Source organism: Pipra filicauda, unplaced genomic scaffold, assembly GCF_003945595.2.
Source record: "Pipra filicauda isolate LSUMZ 115617 unplaced genomic scaffold, ASM394559v2 scaffold222_size1277272_pilon, whole genome shotgun sequence".
Classification (NCBI taxonomy): domain Eukaryota; kingdom Metazoa; phylum Chordata; class Aves; order Passeriformes; family Pipridae; genus Pipra; species Pipra filicauda.
In genome coordinates this window covers 730059-752431 of record NW_024104335.1, presented here as the reverse complement: position 1 = coordinate 752431, position 22373 = coordinate 730059, and the positions used below count along the sequence as shown (strand labels likewise).

General features: G+C 44.6%; 1 protein-coding gene across 1 annotated transcript; it reads left to right on the top strand.

The window, feature by feature from the left end:
• The first annotated feature begins 809 nt into the window (after window positions 1-809).
• On the top strand, window positions 810-18113 carry TH (tyrosine hydroxylase). The gene is made up of 13 exons (XM_027724153.2): window positions 810-906; window positions 5490-5693; window positions 8658-8832; window positions 9457-9545; window positions 9762-9829; window positions 11561-11611; window positions 12492-12637; window positions 13027-13162; window positions 13301-13370; window positions 13672-13728; window positions 14332-14427; window positions 14598-14731; window positions 17612-18113. The coding sequence occupies exons 1-13, from the start codon at window positions 817-819 to the stop codon at window positions 17769-17771; spliced, it is 1476 nt and encodes a 491-aa protein (XP_027579954.1). The 5' UTR covers window positions 810-816; the 3' UTR covers window positions 17772-18113.
• Window positions 18114-22373: the final 4260 nt, after the last annotated feature.

The window sequence follows — 22373 nt, the reverse complement described above, 5'->3', positions numbered from 1 at the left end:
GATGGGTCCTGAGCCTGTCACCCACTGTCACAGCCCCCACTGTATGTGGGCATTTGGTCTGTTAGGAATTACTGCAAGAGGAGCAAAGCCCTTGGGAAGGCAGGACTGAGAGGGTTTTTCCAGGTTGTTTTCTCTAAAGCCTTTTTCATCTCTGAAGACTCAAATTCTGCTGTCCTGCTGTCAGAGTTACATGGCCGAATCAAGATCTGAGGTGATGGGGGAGCCCTGAAATGCGCAGCGTTGTCAGGAGCTGGGCATTGGGAGGTGTATATGTGAGAATAGGATCCAGTCCTGCAGTTGCCTTAGGGGAATCAGTGTTATTTTCTTATTACTTTACTGCCTCGATGACAAGGCAAACAAGGGGGAAAAAGGGCTGAAGAGGGCTAAATCTCTTCCTTTTATTTCATTCCTTTCACAGATCAAAATCCTTTCGTGCAACTCCCAAGCTGGGGAAGAAAATGTGTGGAAGAGAAACATGTAATGAGAATGAGCTCTATCCAGAAATGGGAGGGAGAGCAAGGGAGGGGTAAATTAGAGTAGAAATCTTTTGGATGCAGGCAAACAGGTGGGGGGTTGTCTGGTCTGTGAAGGCAGGGTGTCTGCAATCTTTGTAGCGATTAGATTTAATGGGACAGACACGTTTCTCTCCTTTGCATCCCCTCCTCCTCTCAGCCCGAGGGGGAGAAAGGAGGGAGGTGGTGATGGGGAGGTGGCAGGGGAAGAGAAGATTTGAAAGAGTCTTTGACGTCAGCCCTGCCCTATAAAAAGCTAGCAAGGAGCTGGAAAGCAGACAGCAGAGCTTGTGGAAGAGCAAAGATGCCAACCCCGAACATCTCCACCTCTGCAGCCAAAGGCTTCCGCAGGGCGGTGTCAGAGCTGGACTCCAAGCAAGCTGAGGCCATCATGGTAAGACAACTCTACCCCACTTCTTCCCCTCCCCCTCCAAAACCCACAACTTCTCCCATAGCTATAGGCAGAGAGAGGCAGGAATAGATGGACCAACATTGCCTCTGTGGGAGTTCGCCGACATGGGCACTTCCTGGCTCTTGGCTGGGAAAGGAAAATGACTCCAGCAGTTCTCTCTACGTATTGGTACATGTGAAATGCAAACATTTAGGGGGGTGAAAACTTGAACTAATACAACGCCCACCACCTCAGCCAAAAGTAAGGTGAATAACCCACAGACTTAAGGCAAGAATAGCAAGGAATCCCCAGTGTGAAAGGCAATTTGAAAATCTTAATGATCTCCTAGTTTCAAGACATTATACTGCAGAGATTTCACCTGTTCTAGCATAATAAAAACGTGGGGCTCTTGTTTTAGACTGCACACAAGGCACAGGCAGTTTAACTAGTTTGTTCACTGCTGCTGTCTCCATAGTTTATCTCTCAAAACATCCTTTCCCCATTTCTGTTCCCAGTCTTCCCTGATGTGGTCTCAGCCCTATGGTTAGCCTGGGGAATGCTTCTGCACGCACCAAATCTGAATCTGTCAGGATTCAGATTTGAATCTGAAAGGAGAGAAAAACTTCCCAATGAACTCTCAAGTGCCTTTAAAAAGCCAAGCCTAGCCAACCCATTGGACTGACTGTAGGGACAGGAACATTTCACCTCCTAATCCCAAAGCCTTGGCAGGTAGGACAAACCTGAAGACCCCCAGCATGGGACAGTCTTGTGGGTCTGAGTTGTGTGCAGGCTGCAGGTGATGCTGAGGGAGCCAGAGCAGCCAGTGGCAATGGGAGCACCAGCAGGGGACCACCTGGGGATGCTGGGCAGGAGAAAACTCAGGAATAGAGATGTGTTACGTAGCAGATGTGTTTGGCAGATGTCTGCAGCATGACTCCAGCAGGTCAGTTATAGAGCTCCCCAGTTCCTTTCCCTATGCTTGCTGCCTTTTTCGTCCACCCTTCTCTTAACCCTGTGCAATGCTCTGCCTTGCTAAAATCAGCCACTACATTGACAGACAGGTATTTTGGAGAGTGGAGTTTGCTGGGAAGGAAGTGAAACATTAAGGAAACAGGGACATAAAGTTGCCTTCTCTAATAAATGGAAATCAGGGAAGACTTCCTGCTAACAGTCATTTTCATTTTGGCAAAATAATGAACACATAAGTGGTTCTTGAAAACCTGGTATTTTTCAAGCAGCCTGTAAAATCAGTATTTGAGATGCTCGTTGAAATGCTCATCTGGAAAAGGGAAGAGCGTTCGGTTATTACGCCCTCTGGGGTACTGCTCCGTGTTTTATGGGAAATGGGCCACTGAACAGAGGTGCCAGAGGAATTCAGGTTCAACAGATGGGCGGACAGGAGTGTGGCAACCTGCTTGGGGTGAGCAGCTCCTCCAGCCTGGGGGGCACATAAAACTTCAGCCTGTGTTTGTGTCCCTTCTTTAAATGGAAATGTTCAGAAAAAAAACCCCAAACTAAAATTAAAACTTTAACATGTGAGAATTATTTTGAGAGTGGGATGCATGAAAAACTTTGCCCTTTGCTCTCACCTAGCACAGATTTCCACAACCCTGTCACTTATTTTGCTGGCTTCCACCAGGCAAGAAGCATGACTCTGCATTTGCATGTGACAGTGTTCTTTCCTGGCCCTCGTGTTTTCAGTGGGACAATGGATATCAGCCACACAGCTCTTGCCCATCATCACACCACCTCCAGCAGGTCTGAGGGGTTCCCTTGCCATTTTCCCCAAGGGACTGGCACTGTGCTCCAGGGGAAACTGTGCAAAATGGCGGGGGGGAGAAGGGAACAGACCTTTGCAATCCCGGAACTCATCCACAGCAGCAGGTATTTTATATGTCAGCTGAGCCAGACAAACATCAAACGCACATCGTAGAAAAATCTTTTTTTATATATCAAGTTTTTCTGCTGCTAATAGTTTTTGCAAGAGACCCTGGGACTGGAGCTGGAGCCGGGTTTGGTTACAGAGCACACAAACAGAGGCAGGCAGGAGACAGCCACTGGAGCCAAACCAGCATGAAAGAGTGCCCAGGGAAGCAGAGGTAGGATGTTACTGTCCTCTTGTTGACAAGAGGGAAACAGTCTTTACAATCCTTCCTGCTTGCTGCAAACAATGAGCCAGGGGACAAAAACCAAAGCAAAGTAACTTCGAACGCAGTGTTTTAATTACTCAGGCTGGGCACTCTGAGTTTCAGTAAACTCAAAGATGGAAAAATGAACAAACCCTTCATAAGAGGCACAAACTAACCCTTCAAAAGAGGTGAATGACCATATCAGACTCGAGCCCTGGTTAGGCAAATAAACGCTTTGCAAAATCAAATTACAGTTCTCACTGTAGCCAGATATGCACTCAGGGAGCTAGTCTGCAAGGCAATTTGGAAATACCATACAATGGCGCCTTCAGAAGAAAGGAAGACATTTATCATAAGATCAGTTTGGCTATTATACATGCCACATTCCTAATTTCCAGCAAAAGAAGGTAATACCCCAATGAGCATAAATGTGAGGGGCAGAGGAGAGAAAGATGAGATGGGGAGCGTGCAGCCAGGCAGCTTCCACCTGGCAGAGGAGGCAGCAGGCAGTCAGATCCTTCCAGCCCTCTTCTTCCAAGCAAAATTCAGAAATCAGCCTTTTACCAGTGTTTTTTTGTTTTATTTGTTTGGGGTTTTGTTTGTTTGTGGTTTTTTGGTTTTGTTTGGTTGGTTTTTTTAATTTACCACCTAAAACACCATGGAGCTAAGGAACTTACAGGGACTGAAGTCCCCCAGTCCTGCCTGCCTGGGGCCACCCAGTCTCAGCACGTGTGTCTGAGTGGTTGAGGCTCCCTCTCATGGTGCAGCTTTCCAGCCTCGCCTTTTAAACTCCTCCAAGTTGGATTTCAACCTGATTTGCAACCTAAATATGGGGTTATAATTTCCCTCCTCTCCTCTTCTCCACCCCATAAGTAAAATCCTGTGCCTCAGGGCACAGTATGACAAAGCATCCTTAGGTATCATCACTGCCTGGCTTGGAGTCGCTGCAGAGACCATTTTCTGTGCCTGGCACAGGGCTGTTTGCCCTGCTTATTGCAGGCACTTTAAAGTAAATACTGGCTTAGCTTTAAACACTGTAGTGATGCAAAACACACGCTTAAAGCTGAGCACATGCTCACAAGGTTTTGAAAGTTATGGCTGAGGTTACTTGTTAGATGTCTGCTCTCTTTGGGCATGAATACCACCAATTTAGACAAGCAGCAGTCTATGCTTATTTATTAGAAGGTGATTTTCTGTGCCATGAGGAATAAAGGGTGGATCAGCAAACATAATTTCAGAGAGGTATCTTTACTAAAAAAGGACCAGATAGAAATGCAGCGGCTGGTGCCTCGATGTGCTGCAGTTTTGAGGTTGCACTTAAAATGTTGGCTTTACACTGCTAAAGCATCCAAGAGGATTTTTACAGGAAACATTACTTACTGATAGTGGGCTTTGAAAATCAGAGAGAAAATGAGCTTAGTAGTCAATCAGGTTGTCTTTTTAAAAGGAAAACACTCTCTAAACTTTCGCAAGGTAGGGAAAGCACTGCTCGGTTGGCATCGCTATCCTTTCAGAATATTTTCAATGTGACCAGAGGGAAAACTGCAGCCAATCCCACTCTGGTCCTTCTTCAGTGCTTACCCAGGGTTCTTTTAGCAAGTTCTGGGGCTTTGTCATCTGGTTTGTGTATTGAACACAGAAAATTGGAACCAGCTGAGCTGTCTCTAAATGGAAAACTGGTTGTAAAAAGACAAAGAACAAGTAAGTTGGTATATGAGCTATTTGTATAACAAAAGAAATACTGGTGATTGAAACAGTGTGTAGTTCACTATAAATATAAACGAGCGACCTAACATGACTTCAGGCACAGAGTTGCAGCGTTTTAGATTCAATTCCAAATAACAGAATCTGCAGGAGTTTGTTTGGACAAAACAAATCTATAGATGAGTGGGAGGAATTTATTTTCTGGGGTATATGGATGTGGTTCCAATTACACTTCAGTGGGCAAGCATCCACTTAATATCAAAAGAAAATGTCACATTGGATCCTGGGAGCTGTTTAGTTAAGCTGCCCTGCTAATACACCTGCAAACAATTCATGTTTCCTGGCCAGGCCACAGCTGTGGGCTTCAGCTGTCCCTCACAAAGTATGTTTTCACAGATGACTTCAGGTTTGTCTAATGCCTCTCCACTTGAGTTCATCAGACACCTGAAAGCTATGTAAGATTTTTTTATTATTTTTGTTTTTTGAAGGATATTGAAAACTGTTGCTAGGGAAGGTGAGGGGAGAAGCCCACTCTCCAGTCATGCTAAAAAGATATTTTACACAGATTTTTTCCAAAAGCTGCACATTTCTGAAAGTTCAGTTCTGAAACCTCAGTCCTCATCACCAAATCTTCCTCTACAAAGTCAGGCAAGTCAATACAACTTTTCCCTGCTTCCTCTGCTGAGATGTATTAGTCATATCTGATCCAGCTACTGGGGATGTCTCTGATCTCCCCTTCTGTTCTACCTTCAGTCTCCACGGTTCATTGGAAGACGTCAAAGCCTCATTGAAGATGCCAGGAAGGAAAGAGAAGCTGCAGCTGCAGCTACTGATGCTGCAGAGTCTACAGAGACCATTGTATTTGAGGAGAAGGATGGGAGAGCCATGCTGAATCTCTTCTTCATGCTCAAGGGAGCCAAGACTTCACCGCTGTCCCGTGTACTTAAAGTATTTGAGGTGAGTACCGAACCTGTTGTATGGTAGTCAAGGAATACACTTCAGGTTTCATGACTGTTCTGTGAGAAATACCACTTGAGCCTAATAAAGAAGAATTAGACTAGGTCTGCCTACTGCAAATGATCAGTCTGATGTCCCCACAGTTACACTTTGCTCATACCCCAGTGTGCCCTCACTTGCCATCACTAAGAATGAGGCATATCTCTGTCTTGCAGTGCTGTTAAACTCTGGGCTTAATTTTGCTTAATTATTGGATCCAACCACACAGGTTCACACTTCCAGTCCACATCCTTGTGCCTTATAGCATACTCTGACAACTCTCTCCACTGTTCAGCACTTCAACTTCATGTAAAGGGCTCTAATTCCACATTCAAAGCAAGCTGTGCACCCTGCCTGCCTACAGACCAAACTCACCTTCCTTGTGGGTTAAGGCTTTAACAGTCTCTGAATGGCATTGACACACTGGTCCTTGGCCAAATAGTTACAGGAACTACTTCACCCTGGGTGTAAAACTGGTATCTTGATTTCAAAATTTCCTCTCTACTTCAAGGATTGATTTGATTCACATGTTAAAGGTTCTGTTTGATTCCTCCCCCCTGAGATGCATCCTGTATATGCCTTTAATACCAAGGCAAACTGCTAACTGAGGTTTTTCCCCCTAGCCAGCAATATACTGTTGCATTATATAGGATCTCGGTACCATGAATGGAAAGACTGGTGGTCTTTCCATTGGAAATAGTTGCTATCTATTTAAACAGTAATCAAAGCTTGCATATATATAGTACATTTTCATCCAGAATGATTCAAAAGTGTTTTGCAAACTGAGGTTCTGAGATGTGTTTTATCTATGGTAATTTAATTTCACTGACTTCAGCGGTGATGGGAGAGGACAATTTGTTCCTGATAATCTGTTATGTGGCTTGTAAGGGGCCTCTGGAGGTCTCTAGTCCAACCTCCTGCTCAGAGCAGATCTGGTCACAACAGGTTGTTCGGGGCTTTATGCACTGTACAGTAAACGCACTACTTAACAGCTGTTAAACCTACAAAAAGTATACTTATCCTTTGGGGGATATTTCCCTGAAATTGTAGGGCATTTTAGTTATTCATTGCCCATTTAGTATTATCTCTGATACTCTTATGAAAAATGTTTAAGTTCTTCAGCAATTACAAAATGTCTTGCATCACCTCTAAGAAGACTGTTGCAAGAAAAGCTGTTTTCTGGGAAACATATGGTTCTTGTCTCAAGACTGAAAGAATCTCTATGAAAAACTTATCTGACAAAACTCTTAGTGCTGCCATGACTTGGGTCTCCTTCCCAAAAGTACACAGACGCCAGATAAAACACGAAAAATCTATCAGTGTAACGTTCAACAGGCTGCTCAGTGGGTATGAAACAGATGTGCGGGCTCTTGTACTTGGTAGATTTTATGTTACTCTGCATTTAAACTCTGTAGTTTAACTATTTTCAAAACATCAAGAGAGAAGCTGGGGCAGCTTGTGTTCAAATATTGTTTATTTCATCCTGGAGCAAAAAAGCTCTTTGAGCTTGTCACAGAGAGAGCTTTAAATATAATAAAAAGACAAGCATGTCAAGCCCCAACAGAGGAAGATTCATTTCCCAGATCCCTCTGGCAATGCAGGTACAAGACATGAAAGCAGACAGGCATAATGACATTTGCCTCATCATGAGCCAGGCTTCAGGGAAGCTGGTTTCACTCTTCTCTATGTGTTACATGCAGCTAAAGCATAGGTAATGCAATCATAGCTGTCACATTAATGCAAAGGTATTGATTGTTGAGGGGACAATGTAATAGTGAAGTTGGTAGGTACATTAAAAAACACAGTCCTAAATTTAATTTACCTGTGGCATTGCATCTGTTCTTTCTCATCTTTTTGCCTCTGATTAACAAAAGAGATCATGTCCCTTCCTCTATCAAAGGTCTTCCAGGGACTTTGGAAAGGTTGGGTCATTGCCCAGGGACTTGGGCTTGTACTGCCAGTTTTCATTGAGCTAAAGAAAATATCCACTAATCTACCGGGGCCCTTTGAAAGACTGTAGACTCCATTTTGTCTCGCTCTTATTCCATGGAGGAATAACGAGCCCAAAGGACATCAGCTCTGATAGTGAGCCCAAACCGAAGCTGCTGAGGGCGGGTCATGCCATCCCCGCCGTTCAGCACCACGGCCAGCGCCGCGTCGCCGGCCGCGCCCGGGCAGCCCCTTCGCCCCCCACCACACCCCTCCAAACGCCACCTCGGTCTTGGGTGGGAGGTGGAAGGAAAGAGGGCCATGAGAAGTGGCACTTTGCCACATCAACTTTCTCGCTTGATGTGGTCTTCTTTGCCATTGTGGAAGTCTTCTGTTGGTACCTATGACCAGCCCAAGTGGCTGCTGCCTGTGCAGAAGGAAAAACTGTGGAATTAATGGGTAAGTGCATTTATATTGGAGGTACAGAGGGGGCACGAACTAAACGACAAGTGGGAATCCATCCCAGACTGGGATTGTTAAGCCTGGAAAAGAGAAGGCTTTGACGTGACCTAATTGCAACCTTCCAGTATCTGAAGGGGGCCTACAAGAAAGATGGATGGGAACTATTTAAAAGAGTATGTAGTGTCAGGACAAGGATGAATGTTTTCAAACTTAAAGAGAGTAGGTTTAGGTTGGATATTAGGGAAAAAAATTACTGTAAGCATGGTGAGGCACAGGAACAGGTTGCCTGGAGAAGTTGTGGATGCCCCATCCCTGGGAGTGTTAAAGGTCAAGTTGGATGGAGCTCTGAGTAACCTGGTCTAGTGAAAGCTGCCCCTGCCCACGACAGGGGGTTTGCAACTAGTTGATCTTTAAGGTTCCTTCCAACTCAAACCCTTCTGATTCTATGTATCCATATGGACATCTTTGGGTAGCTGCAGGAGGTGTCTCAAGTGTTGCTTCATGGTTTTGTTCTTTCTTTCCATGTCCCAAAAGACATTTGAAGCTAAAATTCACCACCTGGAGACCAGGCTTAGCCGAAAGCCCCGTGAAGGAACTGCTGAACTGGAATACTTTGTGCGCTGTGAAGTCCACAGCTCTGACCTCAACACTTTCATTAGCTCCATCAAGAGGGTAGCAGAAGATGTGAGGACCACTAAGGAAGACAAATGTAAGGAACTTACAAACTGTTTCACTTGTGAGGAGAGGCTGAGCTCTCCCTGTTGAAAAAGGGTGGAGATTTCGTTATTCCCACTAAAGGGAAAGGGCTACTCTATGCTAAATTTCAGTAAACCAGAAAAGACTGCCTCTGGGACACCTGAATCCTGAAAGCCACTTCTCTCCCTGTCCATTTCTCAACAGACTCCATTGTTCATAGCCCATTCTTCTGGTAACAGACAAAAAAAAAAAAATTGGAGATTGAATTTCTTGCTTGTTCACACCTGTCCTAATGAGCTCTCCATCCCTACTCCAATGTAATGTGAAGTCTAGAATCTTTCAGTAAAATCCAATTTTCATCTCCTTCTTTATTTTTGTCACAAACTACTCTGCTGAGAGACGGGCAGGGAAGTCGTGAGATGCAGATCATGACACTAGACATGACTCTACAACAAAGACCATTTAGATTGCGGAATTACTGCCCAGAAGGCACAGCTGTGCCATGTGCTGTTTGTTGTGTGTGTGCATTTGGCACGTGAAATCAGACGTATCTTACTCAGCCTCACAACCCCTTCTTATTAGGGAGTGCTCCATCTTCACTTCCACAGACAGATTGTCACTTTCTCTCTCCCCACAGTTCACTGGTTTCCCAGAAAAATCTGTGAATTGGACAAGTGCCACCATTTGGTCACCAAGTTTGACCCTGACTTGGATCTGGATCACCCGGTGAGTTAGTCTGTATGGGCACACCCTCATACTGAACTCCTGAGTTGTCCCACGGAAGCAGGGAGTTGGAGAACACCTATTAGTGCAGCTGATCAGTCAACTACAGTGAGAATGATACCTTGAGAGAAGTTTCTCCAGCCAGCGATGATCTTTCTTGCATGAGAAATTTTAGTAACTGATTAAAAATCCTATCTCTGTTCCTATTTGCCGTCACAGGGCTACTCTGACCCAGTATATCGCCAGAGAAGGAAATCAATAGCAGAGATTGCTTTTCACTATAAGCAGTAAGTCTCTTTCCTAACATTCATGAAGGGATAACGACATGTCAATAAACCTGTTGTGAAGTCATTGTACTACATTTTTGGCACTTCTTTCATGTTTTGTCTCCCCATTCAGCCTTTCCAGCTCATTTTGTGTCTCTCTTCTCTCTATTCATTCCAATCTCTTCTTAATTAAAAAATATCTGTTTTCATTAATTCATACATCGATACAGATATAATAAGAATAAACTTCCTGCATAAAAAAGCTACATCCATCAGATCTTGAACTTAATTTTGAAATGTAGCATCTTCTGTTAGAATGGCACCTAGTTTTGACTTCAGTGTTTCAACTACTGGAAAACTATCACATGCTCAGAAAATTTGTTCCAATGCTTTATTGGAACCATTGTTCCAATGAACGATGTGAAAAAATGTGGGTTTTCTTTCTAAACTGTACTTTGATAGCTTTAGCTTTTCCGCAGTGGATCATACATGCCTTTCATCTGCTAGATAAAACACTACTATCAGAGATTTTATTTTTTTCTGCTATGAGAGTATTTATAGACTAAATGGTTCACCTCCAAACTCTGTCTGATAAATTAAACAGATTCCAGTAACATTTTCAACATTGTCTTATATAGATTTAAGACTATTCCTACTTAATACTTCTGATACATGCAGTGATAGGACTCAGTCTGTTCACTACAACACCAAACAGAGCTCTAATATTCAGTTAGGTTTGTAAAATATTCCCTAGATCCTATTCAGTGACACTGCCTTTCACAGTAGCATTCTCTCTGAGCAGGACTTCAGGTACAGATGAGCTGTGCTCACTGTAGTGAGCTGTGCTGAAAGCAGACTACAGAAATTATATGGATCACTTTCTTCAGCTACCCCTGCAATTGGTGAGATGCCAGTACAGTTTTCTGCTGTTAGGTTTCGTGTTCTTTGCTGATTTGAAGCCCAGAATATGGACACTGAAGGTTTTATCCTGTATGAATACTAGGTGCACAGAAAGTCACTGTGCCAACAAATGACACAGGAATAAACACTGTCCTAAGATGATGGACCAATTTGCAATGTCTTCTCGTACATCTCACCTGCAGGTTAATATTTATGAGCCACTGTGTAGTGTCTCTTCAGCCTGTTAATGGAAAAGGAACTATGCTTTTACACTGTAATATATGAATACCTCACTTGTTCAAATAGAGAATAGAAAGACTCAGGAAATACAATTGCTAACTATGATGAGAAAAAGCAAAATTGTCAGTCTTCTTTAGTGCCCACTTACATCAACATTAAGATTTTCCATTCTTGCCATCCTTAATATTACTGACAATATATTTTTCTGCAGTTCAAATGCATTTAGCTTTCCTTCTTAGTTCATTTTATTTCCCAGCTGGTGGTTCATTCTTGAAGCCACCAGCTCCCTGAACTTCAGGCACATGAAATTAATTTATTTTCATACAAAGTTGGTGTTGTTTTTTTTTTCTGGTAAATGTTGTTCCTGCTAAACCCTTGCTCATCCCTTGATCATTTATAATCTGACTAGACTAATGCTTTTCTTCGTGTCTATGTACTTGTTGCACCTGTACAAACGACCCAGTACTAAGGCTTTGTCTTTCCTGTCACCCCCTTGTTTGGTTTAAAGAAGATTGATGAACATCATGCAGAGCTTCTCCAAAGTGCTTCCTTCTCGAAGGGAAGAGGAGCCTGGCATGTGCTCTGCTCAGTAATGGTGTATTTGCCTTGCAGTGGGGACCCAATCCCTCACGTGGAGTACACAGCAGAGGAGATCGCTACCTGGTGAGTGCTGATTTGATCGAGGATATTTATTGGCTTCACCATTAGAAGCTGGGAATCAAAACCCAAACGGTTAAGGTGTGACCTCTCGAAAAATGTATCAGGAGCGCAAGCATCCTACTTAATAGCTTGTTACAAAAGCCAGTAACATATTGCATGGCATTTTATGGTAGGGCCACATCCAGGAGAGCAAGCTACGTCCAAAACAGTGATGCTCTGTCTCCTCCTTTCTTGGGGCTGCATCAACAGCCCTTTCACACTGCAGCCCCCAGGAGCCTCCAAAGGAGCCTCCACAGAGAGCAAGGTAGATAATTTAGAGTCCCACTTCTCTAAGAGTCCTGACTTAGTAGCAGCTTCCAAACAAAGAGCAGTTATCATAGGTGCAGAAAGAAGAGGCCAGTGGTGAATATCTGTGTGGTACCTCCCTGGACTCACTTAGGAAAACACTTCCTTTGAGGATGATTTTTTCCAGGAGTGTTGCTGCAGGAGTGTCTCTGAAAACAAGGCCAACTCATATGACCTGAGTACACAGGCTTCTCAACAAGGTCACCTCCTGGTTCTATTGACTGTCTTCACAGTGCAACTTCAGAAGTTTACCTACTGGGAATATTTTAATTCCAGTTAATACCTTTTATACAATTTCCTGACCTTCAAGTCAGAAATAGGTCTGTGCAGATACAGCTGCTGCCTTTGCAGGCTTGTTTGAATGTGTGTCTGTATGTTTACATACCTCTATCAATGTGCAGAGATATAGACTTAGTGGTGGAGAAAGGCAAAAGGACAAGGAGCCTAGAGGCCTGGGTCCCTGGTAGTGCATAACACTATGACAGGAGAGGACTAGACACATCAAGCCACTGAATGAATGCCACCTCTCGTCCTGAAGGAAGGAGGTGTACAGCACCCTGAAGAGCTTGTACCCTACCCATGCCTGCAAGGAGTACCTTGAAGCTTTCAGTCTACTGGAGAAATTCTGTGGCTACAATGAGAACAACATCCCTCAGCTGGAGGAGGTTTCCCGCTTCCTGAAAGGTGGGTATGAGCCTGGGGGACCCAGGTTCAGGGTGTGCCAGGGCTCCAGCATGGTGGTGGCAGCTACGGATGACAACCTGAACCCAAAGGAGGAGAGTGTGAGCTGAGATTTTGGAGGAGAGCTGGTGGTTTGTGCATTGCCCACAGAGGACAGAGGTAGAGCCCAAGTGGTAGAGATTGCAGCTAAACACAGTGGGCTGCAATTGAAGGTCGAGCTCATAGCCAAATGATCCCACTGAGCAACTAAAGAGCAGATGTTGTTCCCTAGAAGGAGCAAATAAATTAGATTTGGCATAAAAGAAACCCTTTAGTTTTCAGTGCTGGGAACACAGGACATCAGCACAGCCCACGGGCCATGCTCCTCACAGAGATGGTATGTGCTGTTTCAGAGAGGACTGGCTTCCAGCTCCGGCCGGTGGCTGGCTTGTTGTCGGCACGGGACTTCCTCGCCAGCCTGGCCTTCCGCGTCTTCCAGTGCACGCAGTACATCCGCCACGCCTCCTCGCCCATGCACTCCCCTGAGCCGTGAGTATTGCCTGGCCCCCACGGCCTCCCCCTCCTGCATCTCTCACCTGGCCAGCAATTACCCTTTCTCCCCATCGGACACACTCTGCCGGCTGCTGACTGTGTTTTCCTCCTTTCCACCCTCACATCGATCGGCAGGGATTGCTGTCACGAGCTGCTGGGGCACGTCCCGATGCTGGCTGACAAGACATTTGCCCAGTTCTCTCAGGTAAGGTGGTCATCTGCTTTCTCACCCCTGAGAGAGCAGGGCACAAGGTGGGATCCCAAACCCCAGTGTCACCACCTAAACCCTTCTTGTTCTTATTGAACATGATGTTCCAGTGATGGACTGAGAACTCTAATACTAACTCTGCAGCAAAGCATTTTTAGTCTGAGCACAATGAAGTCCCAAACCATGCATGGCACAGCAGGACAGCAATATCTGTTATCTCAAAGCAATAAAACAGAGAAATAAATGTGTAAGGCCCGCAGACCAAATCTGATATTTGCCCCTTCCCTTCTTTTCCTAGGACATTGGGCTGGCATCTCTGGGAGCAACTGATGAAGAAATTGAGAAACTAGCAACAGTAAGTTTACATCTTTGCTGGATGGCGGCCCAACCCCTCCAGCAGCACTTCTGTGGTATCAAGGGGACAGGTTCAGCCTGATGCTCCAAGATTTGCAGGCTCATAGCCCCCACCTGGGTTGCCCCAGCCCTACTCTTTTCACGATGTCTGTGCAGAGCAGAGATCAGTTTAACAGCAGAGCTTGCTTGCACATTAACCCAATTTTCTTGGGCACCAGTAGTATCACCAAGCATCGTATTTCTAACAGCAGCATTGCTGGAACTCTTTGGGATGGGATTAAATGACATCCACTTCCTTCGGCTCTCCCTCAGCAAGGTGACCTATTCTGCTCCAAGGGCACCAAACAGCAGCATCACACAGCAGCTGGATGTACAGGGGACAAGCCCAGGGATGCAGACTCCATCTGTCCTGGTGTAGCAGCAACTTAGTTTAGCACTTTTCTCTGGCAGCAAAGGGTGCAGGGTATGGAGAGTGGACAAAGTGTCAGGCACCTGTTCCTTTAAATAGCCGCAGACCTTGGCCATGATGTAAGGGCTCAGAAGTGACAGGGAGATGAAGATGACGAGCTGTATCCTCCAGGAGTTTTCCCTTTTCCTTTCACAGCTTTACTGGTTTACAGTGGAGTTTGGGCTCTGCAGACAGAACGGAATAGTCAAAGCCTACGGAGCCGGGCTCCTGTCTTCCTACGGGGAGCTCATAGTAAGTCCCAGCATAATTTGCCTCTCTGCTCTAGACTTATAGAGCAAAACACCTTCTGTTTCAGCACCTCTACAGCGACTTTACCCAATCTGTTCTTCACCTTTGTTTCCCCCATATGTGCCCTCCAATCCCCTTAGTTTCATGCTGCCACTTTTCTGCTGTGTTCATAGCACTCCTTGTCGGACGAACCAGAGGTGCGGGATTTTGACCCAGATGCTGCTGCTGTTCAGCCCTACCAGGACCAGAACTACCAGCCTGTTTATTTTGTGTCTGAAAGCTTCAGTGATGCCAAAAGTAAATTGAGGTAGGACTGGGCAGTGAGAGAGACTCAAATAGAAGGAAATTAAAATATAATATATTGAGATAGCAGTTGACAGTATGGCTGCTTTCAGTTCAAGTGCTCAGAAGTACTCTGGAAACTCTTGTCAGGTCTTTAAAGGTTAAGTGATTCTCCAGTTCCTATGGGGTCCAAAGAGCCCCTACAAAATCTGCTGGACTCAAGGTCTTGCATGTGGAGCAGTGGGATGGGATGGGATGGAATTGAAGGCATTCTTGGGGATAAGATCGAGGGAGCAAGAGAAGGGACAGATCTAGCTAGTCTGCCTAGTTCTCACAGGCCGCAGTTACAGACTATCTCCAGTTGCCAGAGGAGGCCAAGCAACATAACAGAGGGCTGCTGGTCCAGAAATTGGAGACCCAAACCACCCACCAGGACCCCCTCTGCTACCTTGCTGCAGAAGGGCCAAGTGGTATAGGTCAGGTACTGGCTGTCCTTTGTGGGAGCATCTTGCCAGCATGTGTCCTTCTGAAACATGGGCTTCTGCACTATGTAAAAGTTTGCTCTGTGGGTGAAAGTTTTAGGAAAATGGTGAAGAGCTGCTCAAAATGGTGGCATTCTCTGAATTTTGGATGCAGAAAGATGTTGTCTTTCTGAGCAGCTGCTGTGCAACTTACCCATTTATTATTCAACCAGGAAAAAGACCTAAACAGGCAGGAGAAAATACAAACCCAGAAAAACAACCAAACCCAGGCATCATTAGTAGCTCATACACAAACAAAAAAGATTTGCTTGGAGTGAATAGATTTATCCAGGGGGGAAAAAGGAACTTTTGCCTCCTAGGATTAGCGAACACCAGACAGCATCTCACCTGTGTAAATGTGTTTCCCCATCCCATGGGACTGTGAACAGGATGGTAAAAGCCAGCTCTACCCATGGTCATCTCTTTAAAAGAGCATTTTCTTGGTCATACTGAGAATTGCCTACAGGAGAAAAGCTCAGTGCTTTAACATTCGATTGACAGAGGAAAACTTTGCCTATACCATTTTTATCTTAGCTTAGGAAAGAGACAGAATGAGGTAAACATGATGTACATGACCTTGCAGTTCCTTCAAGAGTGGTATTTAATATAAATTAAGAGGACTGCTATATTTTAACTTCTGCTTTTATTACCCTCACTTGCACTGTTCACACAACCTGGGGTCCAGCTGCTCCAAAGCAAGCACACACTAGGCTGCTTTAAAAAAAAACAACTGCTGCCTACTGAGTCATTTCCTTGCATTTAAAAAGGAAATATACACCACATACACAGCCAAGATTAGGCTAGAGGGTCTTGACTGTGGCAAGCTTGACTGTGACTGTAAACCATCCTTTTTAAAGAGCTCAGAGACCACACAGATGTTTCCCTCTGGGGTGAAAACATTAAAGTATCTGTATCTTTTGCATTACTGGCTGCTGCCACCATGGACCTGACTATCAATGCTATCCCTCAAGAAAAGCCTCTTTTCTCAGAAAGGGTACACTCCCCCAGTGCCCTTCCAAGCACCTATATCATATTTATATGCTTCAAAAGGTGTCAAGTGATCACACTCACGTTGGAAGGCAAGTTTCTAGCCATTAGCAGTCATGATTGTGGCTGATGGCATTAAGAAGAGAGGTGAGCTGGACCTTACCTGGTAGAACTGAGATAAACCACATCTTTCAGGAGATGGACAACGCAAGTATGCAGGAAACCCCTTCATTTGCACATTTTTGCTGTTTTCCTGCAAGAATGGCAGCTCCCTGCCAGTGTTAGCCTGCACCTTGGACCTTGTGCCCCTTGGCCCTATCAGTTGTGTTTTCCCCCAACCCCTTGCAATTCCATACTAAGCACGAAGTACCAGCTAGAGGAACATCTGCCTCCGTCTGGGAAAGGGCTGTACTTCCCCGAGCCCTGTGCCAGAGCAGACCTGTGGTAGCCACAAGAGGGTAGCCTAAGCTAAGCAATTCAGGAGAGAAAGGGTGAAGCCTCTGCAGAGGCAAGGATCATGCCTGTTGCTATTGCTGTTTGTTCCCTCATCTTCCCAGGCCTTTCCAGCATGAGATTGTAGCCACGAGTACCTAAATATAAACTCCCAGCTCCATATTTACATAGCCCCAAAATTAAAAAACCCTACCTCGTCAAGTATACAAATCTTAGCATTGGAAGCGAATGTGGGCAACTTTGGGGAAACCTTATCCTTGACTTGCTTTCACTTGACCATGTAATTCTCCATTAGAAAAGTACCAACAAGGTCTTGCTCTTGAGAAATATCAGGTGAAGTCAAGTTCATCACTGAGATCTAGGCTGTAGTTAGCTTTTTGTATGGTAGTGCAGCTTTGCTCAAGCACAAGTCTCTGGTGATGCTATTCTCATCCTCTAGCTCAGGTCTGAGGCACTGCCTGTCAAATCTATCCTTAAGATGGCACACAGCTAGTTTCCCCCTCCCCAAGTAGAGATTAGTCAATAAATGAATGTCAGAAAGGATTTAGTAATATAATGCTATAATACCATGGGCTTTCCATGCAATTAGCTACTAAATCTCCTTGGCATTTTGTGAAAAAGAAATTGAAACAGAGGATGCCTGGCAATGGATGTGGAGGTGACCACTTCAGTGTACCCTCTAGTTTGGTACAAGCACATGTATTCAGCCCACAGAAACTCACAGGCACACTCATGGTTTTCCTTGATGAACAGAAGGGATTTCAACTACTGCTATAGTCCTGTGGCACTGGAAAGGTGGGAAACCAGAGCTTTTGTGCTAACTTGGAAACTCTACCTAAAGGAGGCATTAACCTGTTGTGATCTTCCTGGGTAATTGGTGGTGGGTAGGAGGGAGACTCAGGATCCATCTCTTGTACCCAGCTGTCTGTACCCTTCTCTTGCAGGAGCTATGCAGCGCACATCAAGCGGCCCTTCTCGGTGAAATACGAGCCCTACACCCACAGCATCGAGCTCCTGGACAGCCCTCAGACGATCTGTCACTCCCTGGAGAGCGTAAGGGACGAGCTTCACTCGCTGATTAATGCGCTCAATGTTATCAGTTAATACAAGAACTGAGCTATTTCCGTCCCTTCTTCCCTCTCAGCCCCAAACATGCCCACTCTGCCTTCACCCAGTTCCCATCTGATAATTCCTGTCTTCTCCAAACATTTGCACTGCTGCCTGTCACCATGCAACCCCAACAGCTTTCCACTTTTGTATGTAGGGCCAGCTCGGAGGAGGGCAGCAGGATGGACCCAAGGCTTGCTGGCTTTTTCGGTAGCTTTTCTGTTGACTGCTGGAAGAACTTTAGCAGAGACAGAAAGCATGGCCAAGCTAAACAGTTGAAGTCAAGAGCTGTGTGCTGGGCTTTTGAGTGCAAGGAAGAGGAAAAAATCTTTATTAAAAAAAAAAAAAAAAAAAGGCCAAAAGAAAAAAAAAAGGAGAGAGAGACATGTTTTGTTGGTTTATTGATTTTGAGTTTTTTGGGGGGGTTCATGTGGTTGGTTTGGGGTTTTCATTTTGGTTTTTGTTTGTTTGTTTCTTTTGTGGGTTTTTTTTCCAATTTGAGAGAATAAATTAATCTGCTTTCTTTTTATCCCCAAAGCAACTTCATGAATGACCCTCAGTCCCCACCATCTCCTGCCTCATATAGCCTCATACATTTGTGAAATGCAGAGCTGCTCCAGAACCTGAACCAACTCTGTGAGTTCTGAAATTTCAGCTCCCAGCCTCTCCTCAGCTTCTTGCACAGGGGGATGCTTAGGCACAAACCCCTGGGCTGTGCCCCACCCAGCTGCAGTCAGCATTGTTGCTTCCTTGAACCTCTAAACTGATCTAAGCCAGGAGTTTTCTCTGGCACAGAGCAGCTCTGACCTACCTGTATCCCCCCCAGCACAAACACCACTGAGCAATCCCTGGCCACTCCAGAGCAGAGCATGGACACACCCTTCAGGCTCTCTTTTGGAAGCTCCCACAGCATGCAGTGCTGAAGAGCCCAGCTGCCATTCTTCACAGCAGGTAGTAATCACAGCTGTTGATGTTCATTCGTGCCGGTGGCCCTGGGCAACCTCGGCAACCTCAGCAACCTCTGAGTTTATTGGTTATTGCAGACTGCGTGGATCCACTGGTGCCCCGAGTTTGCCAGTCCTTGTGAGAATTTCACAAGCTTTCGCTTTTCCAGTCTATCACACAGCACAGTCTTTTTCTTAGTTATTCTGATATCACTATCACCTGATGTAGCTCAGGTGTGTGACTAATGCTATTGCTGGCCATTTGTGAGGAAGGTAAACATATGATTGGGATGCTCAAACCCAGTTTTATCCAGTTTTCACTGTAGATATTAATGGCTTGATCTGACCCAAAGCTCTCAGTTTTTCCTCCCCCTGCTTTTGCCCTTCTTATCTTCTTGCAGGCTGTCTCATAACTTAGCGGTTTGCTCAGAAGTTTGGCCCAAGGTTATGCAGCTGTGCAGTATCAGAGCTGGGCTTGGGATTGTGTGGAGGCAGCTAAACAGCTGTGGGGAACAGTGAAGGGGAGAATTACGCAGAGTGGTTTGTGATCATTTATAACATTCTGTGCAGACTTTTACCATCCTTACCCACGATATATGATTTTTATAATTTCCTCTTTAAAGGACTGCAAGGCTTAGCAGTTAAGTTTTGGCTATTAACATGGCTAACATTGCTCTCCAGTGTTACTTCCACTGTGACTCAGTCATAGTAGTTTACAATCCATTACACTTTATCCCATTTCAGACCTACACAGAACCCCCAGTTCTCTCAATTTTTAACTCCTTAGCTACTGTCAGCATTTAGTCTCCCGCATGCCTCAATCCCCCCTTTCTGCTTCCTTTCTTATTTGACCCTCGCTCCTAAACTCCTCCTAAATTGCTTAAAAGGCCATTACTGAAATCAGCAGCTCAACACCAGGGCTAGCTGCTTTTCCTCAAGTTGTTCCTCCTCCTTGGATTTTCCTGTAAACGAATAAAACTACTGAGTTCATTCAGTTATTGCAATTTTAGAGCACTTTTTCCAAAGCTTCAGCTACGATTTCCCAATCTGGGTGGATCCAGATCATGAGCTGTAACTCTCAAGGCTCCCTTAAGAGCCATAACAATTTTTCATTTCGGTTCTTCAGTTATTACTATTAGATTAAGTAGCTGGACCAAGCTATGCAAGATTAAGGCAGGCTAGGTCATAGGTTAGCTATCTAGCCATGAAAATCTTATTGGCGACTCCAGTAAAACAGACTAAAAAAAAAAATAAATAAATAAAGCTCCAAACAGGCAAGATATAACAATGAACTCTTTAAAGTTAATGCGCAGGTTATAGCAATGCCACTTTACTGGTCTGCAGGTCACTGTTTCTCCTCTCCTTTGGTTGTCACCAGCTTCTGGACTGCTGCCCATGAGCGCAGCAAGGATGCTTCAAACCCTGCAGCAATGCCAGGCTCCTGATCAGGACCGAGCAGGGAGTCCCTGCGGAGGCATTCGCTTTCTGGTCTGGCCTCCAGAACCATAAAGGTCTGAAGGTGATCATCTCTAGGTCTCCAAAGCACTTCATGGTCATTATCTGCCTTGTTAAATATCTGAAATTAATGCAATTTGTAAAAAGACCAAAGTTATTAATATGAAGTGAAAAGCCAATTTAGAAATCCTTGTAACTGCAGGAGACCTCAGCTCCTCCGCCTTGCCTTGGAGTTTGCATTGCTGGTCCCTGACTCTGTCAGCTGTTGCTTGTTTGAGGAGCTGTAGTAAAATCTGTTGTCCTACAAAAATAGAAAATAAGCAAAACTTGCAGCATAAACCAGCCCCATTAGTATGCAAGCATATAAACAGATCTGCTGGAGCCAGGTGGGAGGTGAACACCAGGCAGGCTGCACCCCCTTGCTTGTGGGAGATGAAGTTGTACTGAGGTGGGCTGTGAGTGCAGGGGCTCAGGCTGCACAGGCGCCAGAGGTTCCTCTTTGGGACATTTTCTGTGTCCGTGTTCTTGACAAATTCATGACAGATTCCAGAATTTTTTGGCCCCTTAGGGGGACATCTGAGAAACATAAACCAGTTTGTATTTACTATTGCCCTCATCTATTTAATATCTTAGAGAATTTATCCTATTAGTAACTTAATAGGTCCCCTTTCATTTTGTCTCTAAGGCTTGCTCATCTTTATCTGATTTCAAATACAGTACTTGACCCCTTATTTTATAAGCCATATATGAATTGTATCCTTGCTTTCTCATTTTACCCATTTTTCTCAGGTTGTTTCTTCTATCCAAGCATTGTTTTCTTCTTTATCCTGCTGTAGTATTTCAGGGTCTTAGACATAGGACCACTACAGGACAGGCTATCCAAACAAAATATGGTAGAGTTATAAACCAGTCCCTAATCTCTCACTGCTCCTTAATGCAACTAATAGAGAGGTTAACTTTTCAGCCCATCATTTTGGATATTGTCCTACAATTTTCTTTAGTATATTTTTAATAGTCTGACTCATTTCTTTCTACCAGTCTGGAGGATTGCAGGTGGTAGGGTATATACAGTCCTTGCTTAATCCCCAGGTTACTTATTAAGGCTTGAGTTACTTCACTTGCAACCTCCCTGCTCCCACCCCGCTGTTTATCTCATCCTGTTTCAGCTGCTGTCCCATTCTACAAACAATTTTCTGCCACAACATTGTTACAGTTCCAGTAGTTGTATTTCTTTTTAGGTGAAGAGCCTCAATCTATCCAGGAAAGACACTAATTGTGACAAAGAGATACTGATGCTCTAGTTTGTGACAGTTTATCTGGGTGATCCCTTTGCAGTATTTGTCACAGTCCTTGGTTTAGGCAATGCAGTAGTGCTGGCAGCTTTCTTTTAGTAATCCACTTTTGCATCATTGCACACCTTATACAATTTTTATTTATGTCCTCTGTTTCTTGCTTCATTTGCGGGCAAATATAAATTCTTTGCACTCTTTTCAGAATACCTTGCGCTCCTTAATGTAACTCACTATGTCAGTCTCAGATAGTTTGCTCTCATTCAGCTGGCCACAGTATCCATCCCATCTTCCTTTTTTTAGCTGATACTTTGTTGGCGCTGCAGAAAACAAAATCCATTTCTCAGTATTGCTTTTAGTCTTCCCATTACTTTAACATCCTTTACATATATTTGATTTCCAGTCTCCATCTAAGCTTTTAAAATAAACCTCCTCTTTTCTTCATAGGTGTCTCATTATGTGCTTGCCATTGCTGTTCTCCCTATCATGCACTCATTATTTTGTTCTATTATCAGCATAGTAGCTATCTGTAGAGAGATACTGTGTAGAAAGGTTTGTCTTCTACTGATAGCCTGTAAGCTCCTTGGCATGATCCTTTCTCTAGTTTCCCCACTACTTGTTCCCTTATTCCACTGATAGCACTATCTTGGATTATTCTTCCACTTTGTTCAAATGAAGCTCTCCCATGAGTGTGCAATACCTTTGGTTTATTTGTGGTTTCCTTTAAAAGGGTATCCACACTGATAGCCATTTGTTCTATTCATGCTTAAAGCAGAGTAGGAGTAGACTGGGGTACAACTTCACTACTGGGCAGGAAAGCCTCAAACACCATCATAGTCCAGAGTGCCTCTAACCAGGTTTTCTCATGGTCAGGGAAAGTTTGATCCAGCCAATGGAGAGGAGAAGACTCA

Bases quoted from the DNA above. Each gene is read 5' to 3' on its own strand.
- TH (XM_027724153.2), top strand. From the start codon at position 817: ATGCCAACCCCGAACATCTCCACCTCTGCAGCCAAAGGCTTCCGCAGG. The intron at 9,546-9,761 runs GTGAGTTAGTCT...TTGCCGTCACAG, and splicing joins ACTTGGATCTGGATCACCCG to GGCTACTCTGACCCAGTATA. The intron at 13,371-13,671 runs GTAAGGTGGTCA...TTCTTTTCCTAG, and splicing joins CATTTGCCCAGTTCTCTCAG to GACATTGGGCTGGCATCTCT.